The sequence below is a fragment of the Musca vetustissima genome, unplaced genomic scaffold (assembly GCF_032173495.1).
Source record: "Musca vetustissima isolate MV318-11 ecotype Yass unplaced genomic scaffold, APGP_CSIRO_Mvet_v1 utg22238, whole genome shotgun sequence".
Classification (NCBI taxonomy): Eukaryota; Metazoa; Arthropoda; class Insecta; order Diptera; family Muscidae; genus Musca; species Musca vetustissima.
In genome coordinates, this window is record NW_026881336.1 from 43090 (window position 1) to 52743 (window position 9654).

The following is a 9654-nucleotide window of genomic DNA, read 5'->3' on the forward strand; positions in this document are numbered from 1 at the left end:
AAAGGATGATCATGGTAGGGAGGGCGGCTAACAAAGCCAAGCTGGCTAGGTGTGATGTGACTGTATGTGTCGACGTTGTAGTGTAGTTTATGTATTTGTAAAGTATGGCAGTTTGTTTGTTTGACACGTTCCTTGGTTAGAGATGTCGGGACTTTAAAAATCATCCTTATGTGTATAAAAAGTACAAAATAGTACTAAATTTGGTACAAGTTGAATTTAGGTAATCAGATAAAGTTGGAGTCTTGCATTGTAGGATTGAGATAGTTTAGGAAATTAGTACTTATGGTTACGAAAATGATACTAAATTTAGTACATTTTGGATTTCGGCTGAACGGATAGAGCCAGTGTTGCCAATTTAGCACTTTTAGTGCTAGATTTAGCACTTTTAGTGCTAGATTTAGCACTTTTTAAACTCGCTTAGCACTAAAAATAGTGATCTAGCACCTAGCACTTTTTTTAGCATTTTTTATTTTTTAGGAATTCCTAACAATTTAGTTTTCAATCCAAAAAATTTTCCCGTTTTTCGATTTCATATTGACGCATTGAATTTTCCCTGTGTTTCACGCGGTGAATTTGATTTCCCAATGCTATCTAGCATATGCCGTGCATTCCAAATTTCTTAAAAAATGGTACCTGATCATGTGGTGACTATGACATTGTCTGCTAGTAGATTGCTTTTTTGGGAAAATGGAAAACCAAATTAAGCGGCCCATTGTATGAGAGCGATGTAAAAATCATGAACATGAATTATGTTGAAACTTTCTGAAAATAAGTTTTTATTCACTGGGAATCCCGAAGGCCAAGTTATAACCACTTTAGAGTACCGAAAATGCGAGCGCATCCTTTTATATTAGGATTATGTCAGAATAGGGACCAAAATAGAAAAATTTCGGCAAACTTATATTTGTTAAATAAAAGTCGCTGTTGGAAAAGTGATTATATATCCTTAAAAGTACGCAAATGGGACGGAATATTTGTACGCAATGTGAAATTACAGTTACTTACCTTAACCAAATTTGGACATTTTTAGTATTTATATTTTAGTAGCAATTTTGTTGCGTGCCCGACGTCCCAAAAAATGTCGGATAATGAGGGGTACCGCTCTCTGGACGCTACCTATAAATATGAACCCATATTAATAAATTTTTGATAAGGAGATTTTTTACTCAACGAGAATTTAACTATCAAATTATAGCCAATGCGATTGTAAAACGTGTTTATGAGGACTACCATTAAAAGTGGACCAATATTGATAATTTTTACTAAGAAGACTATCTATCCATGAAGAACCCAAAATAAAAAATTACTGCAATTTAGGTTGAAAAATGTGCCCAAATGGAATATATCGGTCCTTTTTGGGTATACAATATCATGCCAATACCAAATCTAATAGGAGTAGTAGCAATGTATGTGCAAAATTCCAAAGCCCTGTCTTCAATATTGCGACCTCAATCGGACGGTCGCACTACTGAAGACATCGACAATGGGGTCTCTGATGAATATCTCATTGTTAAATATCAACAATTTTGTTCTATAATTTTTTAGCACTTTTTTCCGGCACTTTTTTTAAAATTTTTAGCACTTTCTAGCATTTTTTTCAACAAAATCTAGCATTTTTCCTCAACAAAGTTTTGGCAACACTGGATAGAGCTGAAAACCTGAAATTTGGAATTAAGATTACTGTTGAGGATTTGGCTACAGAGAAAGCTTTGGAATATCGTATGTATATGTAAGAAAAGTACCAAACGGCACTATATTTGGCACAATTTGGATTTGGGTAAACGGAGAGAGTGGGAAACCCAAAATTGGAATAATGGTTGCTGTTGGAGTGCCGAATAGAGATATTGAAGTATATTACTTATGTGTACTAAATGGTACTATATTTTGTACAACTTTATTATTTGTGAACAGATAGAGCTGGACTCCAAAATTTTGGAATTAATACTACTATTGGAATGTAGAGCTGAGATATGGGGTAGATTTTAAAATTCATACTTATGTGAAGTAAACTGTACTAAATTTCGTACAATTTGATTTTAAATGAACAGAAAGAGCGGGACTCCTGAATTTTCGAATAAACATTACAGTTGGAGTGTAGAAATGAGGTAGTTTTGGAAATTCGTACGTATGGGTATGCAGTTAAGGAAAAATTTTGAATATTGCAAATTCGTACTTATGTGTACTAAATGGTACTAAATTAAGTACAATATTGGATAGAGCTAGAATCCTAAATTTTGAAATTAAAATTACTGTTGGAGTGTAGGATTGAGGTAGTTAATTATTTCCTACTTATGAGAACAAAAAGTACTAAATGGTACCAAATAATGTTGACACATGGAAGTAGTGTTGACAATTCGTAATAATTTGTACTAAATGGTACTAAACTTGGTAAAAATTAGATTAGATCGAGCTGACATTGGATTAAAATGACTGTTGGAGTGTAGGGCTGAAATATATAGGTTGTTTTGGAAATTCGTTCTTATATGTACGAAAAGTAACATATGGCACTAACATTGGTACAATTTTGATTTAGTGGAGCGAATAGAGATGGAATCCTGAAATATGTAAACTATTCAAGTAGTTTGGTATAAATGGTATAACAATTGGAACAGTGTGGCGAATGGATAGAACTGAAATTCGGAAAATTTGGAAAAAAATTATGTTGAAGTTTGGATTAAAGTATTCATGAAAATTCGTAATTATTGGTACGAAAAGTTTTAAATTTTACTAAATTTCGTACAATTTAGATTTAGGTCAACGAATGGAGGTTGTATCCAGAAACTTTTTTTCTGGAAATTTATAGTTGTTTATGGGTATGAAAAGTACCAAATGACACTAAAATTGGTACAATTTGGATTTGTAATTAAAATTTCAGAGTCTAGGATAGAGGAAGTTTTTAAATTCAAACTTTGTGAACTGCATAAGACTACCTTGCATAATTATGCCTTCCCTATAGGCATAGAAGATAATAACGTATTAATTATTTCAGGCGATATTGTTTCCCAGACTTTTTTCCCGGGTTCAAATAAATTTTCTTTGGTTTGACAATTTTCCCAATTGGTTTTTGAGTCAATTTTCTCCAACAAGTTCTGGATCGGGTAAAGATCAAGAAATTGGGCAGGTCAGAACTTCAATCGAATTGTGGAATTAACTACTTTTAGAGAATATTTTGGGTTGTTATATCGCTGGAATGCACATCTAAGAGGCATCTCTTCCTCAGCGTATGGCAGAATCACTTTTTTAATTTGTCACCCTACATGAAACGATCCATAATTATATAAATTTTATAAAATACAACCCCAGACCATTTTGTGTTGCCTTCTCCACGTTTTGCCTTTGCAATAGGATTTGAAGGTTGTACATTTAGTCTACAAATACGCCTTGTGACACCAAAATTCTTTAAATCAGAAAACAGCACAGCCCTTAATTTTTGGACACAGCTGTTGGGATGGACCTGAGCGAATTCAAGTCTTTTTAAATTTGTAAAGAAATAATGTTTAAATTTATGTTGTTTCGAATTTGAGTAGATGTTGCAGTGTAATCATTTTAGGTTTATAATTAAGAACTCTTGGGTCTTCCCCCAATATGAGTGAGAGATGTCCGAACTTCCCCAAAAAAAATTGTTAATTAGCCTAATCATTATAGAATCGTTTAATTAATATTTTGCACCCAAATAAAGTCTGCATAAGCCAACTATGCAAGCATTGTGGATTCTAGTTTAAAATTGGCTTGAGTTAAGGTGAACATACGTCCTCTTTTTTTAGAGGACATTCATCTATTTTAACTGGCTGTCATCTATAAAATGTATGTCCTCTACCTGTCATCTATTCCTCTAATCTGTCATCATTACCATTAATATTTTTAAAACCTGAATCAAATTGTAATTTGTTGTAATTTGATATTTTAGGTTCTAAGTTTCTAGATGTCCCCAATATAAAGAAACCAACTTTTCATTTCATTTTAATTTTACAAAAATTCGCCTTCAAAGGCGAATATAATTTAGTAGCATAGTCGACATAGGTTTACCTCTTTGCTGTGTTCCTTTCAATGCCTATATAAGGTCGGACAGTAAGGACAGCTGAGTATTAAGTTTACTGTCAAATCATATTTTGAAACATGTACATACATACAAAATTATGTTAGGCGTCAATACGAAAATATTAATATTTTGTCAACATTCAATTCAATTTTAATTTGTATCGCATTTCTGAAGCCCATTTTAAAGAACATTTTCAAAAAATTATCTTACAAAATCATAAGTTGCTTATAAGTTGAATTTTAGGTAGGGCTGTTAAACTCAAATTTCAGGTTCGTTTGAATAATTGTTCACACGTACTAGCAGTAATTCCACAGTGCCCGAATTTATCGGCATTTCAGAACTAAAATGTGTGAAATTTTAGACTGAATTGAGGCAATTAAAAACTCCTGTCATAATATTGCTCCATCAGCTTTTCGGATCCGATTGCCAAATCATTTCAAATTACAAATATTCGGTTGGACACTTTCTCGATATACTATTGCTCAAACAGCTGGTTTAAACCGATTACCTTATTAAATAAATTTCCAACTTGGCAACTCTATGTGTCTTTCCCATAAACAGCTGATTGTCATCAATATTTTTTTGTGTGTATATTCAACACAAAATAAACAAAGCGAAGTATTATTTTTCCAGAATTAACAAAGAGAATCATTTCTTATTTGAACGTCTAATAAAATCTTAAAACATGGGAGCAGTTTTAGGATTGTGTTCCGCAGCACAGGTATAAAACATTTTTATATAATTAAAATTAAATGGACCGTATGCTGGAACGAAAATTGTGTATATGCAAGTGACTGCGTCATATGCGACAGATACTTGAGAAAAATCAATATGTTAATCATAATTGCAGTGCACTTTAATTAAATTATTGTCCACATGAGTCATTTTCGTTAATATTTGTTTTACTTTGGAAATTCTATTTTAGTGCGCTCTGTGCTGTACTGGTACCGCAGCTTCGATGTGCTGCAGTGCTTGTCCATCATGCAAAAATTCAACATCTTCCCGATTCATGTATGCCTTTATGCTACTTGTGGGCACAATTTTGGGTGCCATTGCCCTTTCGCCTGGCCTACAGGGAACTTTAAAGAAATTACCATTCTGTATCAATTCAACATCGTCGACTAGTTCCAAAGCTTTGGATGCATTTTCCGGAGGTTCTCTGCAATTCGATTGTGAATATGCTCTTGGTTATATGGCTGTATATCGTATATGTTTTGGTCTGGCATGTTTCTTTGCCCTTATGGCTTTGATAATGGTTGGCGTAAAATCATCACGAGATCCGCGATCTCACATACAAAATGAATTTTGGGGATTGAAGTTCTTGATATGTTTCGGTGCCACAATTGGAGCCATATTTATACCAGATGGTTCATTTGGACCAGCTATGATGTGGGTTGGCCTAATAGGTGGTTTATTGTTTATTCTCGTACAATTGGTAATAATTGTGGATTTTGCACATTCGCTGGCAGAAAATTGGATTGGTAAGTAGAAGTTTACTAAATGAGTAATTACATAGTATTAATAATCTGAAGGAAAAAACCATGTTGAGATCGGCCACTAATATATTAGACGTTTGCTAAATGTGTAGATAGCATTAATAATCTGAAGGAAAAATTGAAAAAAAAACAACCTCTAATAAAGTTATACAATTGTTCTTATATTTCTAATTCAGTTGATTTAATAATAAACGTATTTATTATTGCAGAAAATGCTGAAAACAATCGTGGCTACTATTTTGCCTTAGTATTTGTAACATTATTAAGCTATGGCTTGTCGATTGCTGGAATTTCTCTGCTCTATATCTACTTTACACATGTAAGTTGATTTTGTATCTTATAAAAAATATGAAAAGCAATTAAGAATATATTTCTCCTTTTTCAGACTGGTGGCTGTGGTCTCAACAAATTCTTTATTTCATTCAATCTTATACTATGTGTTTTGGTTAGTGTTCTTTCGGTTCTACCAGCTGTTCAAGAAAGATTACCCCAATCTGGTTTACTGCAAAGTTCATTGGTTACATTGTATACGATTTATTTGACATGGTCAGCTGTTGCCAATAATCCAGGTAAATTGTAATTGAGTATTGTTTCAATTGTGTGTTTTGTATTAATTCCCTTCTTTTCACAGAAAAAGATTGTAATCCTGGTATGTTTAATATAATTGAGGGTAATACCAGTATTACTAGTACTGTGGCACCACCTACACCCAGCTCAAAGGTTACATTCGATACCACAAACATTATTGGTTTGGTTGTATGGATGCTTTGCATTCTATATAACTGTATAAGTTCGGCTGTGGAGGTATCCAAAATCAATAATGATGGCGAAAAACGTGGTAAGTAAATTGTACACTTTATGTCCAAACCACTTTGTAATGTTCACCACACCACCAACACTCTATTTAGATTTTCGATATGGAAATTGGGAATAACTATTTTCAATTTATATATTCATGTCAACAAGTCGCCCTCTATAGCCAAAAGACCTTTAACAGGACTATAATCAGAAAATCTTCGGCAGATCTTCTATAAGAAGAATTCTTTCAACAGGGCTTCTAAAGCTAGTAGACCTTCAGCCGATTTAAGGTAAATGGTACGCCAAAGTCCCTAAAAATATTACGATTTGCACGAAATTTGCCATAGCGTAATGAATTGAGTCTATAATGTTGGGTGCTAAGTTTCGTGAAATTCGGTTCAGATTTACATATAGCTCCCATATACATTTTCGTTCGATTTAGGGTAAATGGTGCACCAAAGTCCCTAAATATCTTTCGATATGCACGAAATTTGGTATAGCGTACTGAATTTAGTCTATAATGATTGGTGCTAAGTTTCGTGAAAATTAGTTCTATCGGCTTATCAAGTATCTTATATTGATTTAACCAGATTATCAAAATAATCAAGAATATATTTGCCAACAATAGTTTTGATTTCCATATCAAAAATTTCATATCACCAAATCATTCGTTCGTCTATATGTTCTTATTATTATTAATTAAAAAGAAATATTTTTATAATTTTTATACTAACAAAATCTATTATTTCTTTTGTTAATTTTTTTATGTAACTAATAATTCAATTGGTGATTGATTATAATATATGGTGAATATACACAACAACAACTACCACCACCACTGTATATGTTCGTTTATCTAACAAATATTTATTGTACAAAAAAATCTAAACATAACTCTTATACTTCATATGCTAACAATAATAGTTTTAACAGAAGTTTTATCAGATGCAGAAACTGGCAGCGATGGCAAAGTCAACAGTGATAATGAAACCGAAAGTGTTACATACTCATGGTCATTATTTCACATTGTGTTCGTATGTGCATCGCTTTATGTTATGATGACCTTAACCAATTGGTACAAGTAAGTAATTAATCATTAAGCTCACCTTAGCAAAACAATGATTAACTTATTCATTGTTTTCCTCTTTTTAGGCCAAATTCTGATATTGAGCTATTTAATGCTAATGCTGCTTCTATGTGGATAAAAATTATATCCAGCTGGATGGGCATATTTATATACGGTTGGAGTTTGGTAGCACCTGCCGTACTGACCAATCGTGAATTCAATTAAATATCTTAGCTATTTAGTATTCAATTGGAATTTCCAGTAGCAGTAGCTGGTATTAATATCGATATATAATTATTCACAAAACAAGACGATGGAAATTAATCTAAATGTAGAAGGCCCAGTAGAGATTGACTATTACACAAAGCAAATAGTTATGCATGTGATTACTTAATCCAAATCGTTTTACGTATATTATATCTTCACGAATACAAAATTCTCTAGTTTGTGAAGAAAGAACAAAGTTAATTGATATCTACTAATAATCTCATCAAGTATTTACATATATGTTTATTCAAATTTAATAAAAATATAAATAAAAATTAAACCGATATATAAACGGTAGTTATTTGTATAGTTTGTGTATATTTAATTTGGGATTTCCATTAAATCTCTCATGCCAAATGTTGTCTATAGACAACATTCGGGTATGATCTGGAACACCCGGTGAGTTATTTACACTTCACTTCAGAATTTACCTCCTGTTCTGCTTCTCACGTGAATTGAAATTTTTGAACGGCGACAAAAATAAACGTCAACATGGTACTTTGCAGAAATATATATATATATATGGGAAATTACAAAATTCTTTTAAAATTCCATTAAAAAAATTTTGAAAATTTTTTTTGCGAGCACATTTATGATTTTTTGTACATAGGTTAAGAAAAATATGCTGATTCGAAATCTGTTCGCGTTCACAAATTCGGATGCTGCGCACAAAAGTTATAGCGGTTTTAAATCTTGTATTTCAAATATATATTAAATGGATTCCTATTCGTTGTAATTCGCGAATTTCTTCACAAATGCTTAAACACCATTGTTTTCTTTGCATACTAGTCAAATCACACTGAAATACGGTTTAATAGTCGCGAAAAACAAATAGAAACATGAAGATATCGGAAAATAAAATAAATTAATTTTTGAATTAAAACTATTTTTTTTTTTTTTTTGAATTTTCGATTTTTTTAGTATGGTTAAGAGGATACGGTTTTGACTTAATCTTCTAAAATATACGACGCTTTCTTCTGCAAATTCTTTTAGATGATTGTTAAATATCGGCAGATTCATCTGATAAGAGTTTCGACGTCATTAATGGCTAAATATATTGCATTTACAATACATAAAAATGATCAATATTGAAAAGCTTGCAATTCGCGAATTAATTGAAATCAGTTGATGCGCATGCGATTTTCGTATAAACCGAATCAATGTCTTTCAATAATTATTAATTTTTCAATGTTTAATTTAGCGGTCAAAGTGTGCCACTCGATGCACTTTACTATGCAAAAACCCTAAAAATGGCTAAAAATCACGCAACGTGCATACGATTTTTATGCGCATCCGATTTTAGTAATCTCCTATGAAAATACGCAAAAGGACACCTATTTTAAAAGGATCGGTTAAGAACCGCGGATGTGCCTCCACAATCAATTTTGGATAAAATACGCATATTATTCGCGTATCGATGTATTTTTGACCTATTTCCACGCAGATTCGCGAATTTGACAATACAAGCATAAATGCATGTAAAATTAATTCGAAGAAAACCGCGATTATTTACGCGAATTTGTCAAAATAAGTTTTTGCAGTTTTTCCCACATTCAAGGTACCTATATCCGCCGTTTTAATGGGCTTAATTGAACATGGATGGGCTCATTAGATCCGGCACGTAAAAAAACTAAAATCACGCGGGGTTCCACGGAATTTGAATGGACTTTCTTAATTTTAGACTAAAAAAATATGTTTTTTATAAAAATTTACGCACTAAATTTTCGTCTTTGGAACCCAATTGCAAAGAAGCTACAGTGAGCACATTCATGAGATATACACTAAACGAAGCAGAATCACGAGTTCTACGATCCTATAATTAGTTTATTCTATTGTCTGGATGCGCATCCTAATTATAAGAAAAATTCAAAAAACACCGAAAATCCGGCTTCAAAATGTCAGCATCCATTTTGGGTGGATGCAGTGATTATATCGAAAAATCATACATTAGAACCATATTGTCCATGGGGTATTCTGCAACTTAGTCA

The 9654-nt window shown here is 32.4% G+C and overlaps 1 protein-coding gene across 1 annotated transcript; it reads left to right on the forward strand.

Annotated features, from left to right (window-relative positions):
• The first annotated feature begins 4714 nt into the window (after positions 1–4714).
• Positions 4715–7644, forward strand: LOC133327310 (serine incorporator 1-like). The gene is made up of 7 exons (XM_061535874.1): positions 4715–4760; positions 4965–5520; positions 5745–5854; positions 5921–6104; positions 6167–6373; positions 7258–7414; positions 7486–7644. Exons 1-7 carry the CDS (start codon positions 4725–4727, stop codon positions 7622–7624), a joined length of 1389 nt encoding a protein of 462 aa, XP_061391858.1. The 5' UTR covers positions 4715–4724; the 3' UTR covers positions 7625–7644.
• The last annotated feature ends 2010 nt before the right edge of the window (positions 7645–9654 follow it).

Excerpts from the sequence above, each read along its gene's own strand:
- LOC133327310 (XM_061535874.1), top strand. The coding sequence starts at position 4,725 with ATGGGAGCAGTTTTAGGATTGTGTTCCGCAGCACAG. Across the intron at positions 5,855-5,920 it reads TCTATATCTACTTTACACAT|ACTGGTGGCTGTGGTCTCAA; the intron begins GTAAGTTGATTT and ends CTCCTTTTTCAG. Across the intron at positions 6,374-7,257 it reads TAATGATGGCGAAAAACGTG|TTTTAACAGAAGTTTTATCA; the intron begins GTAAGTAAATTG and ends TAACAATAATAG.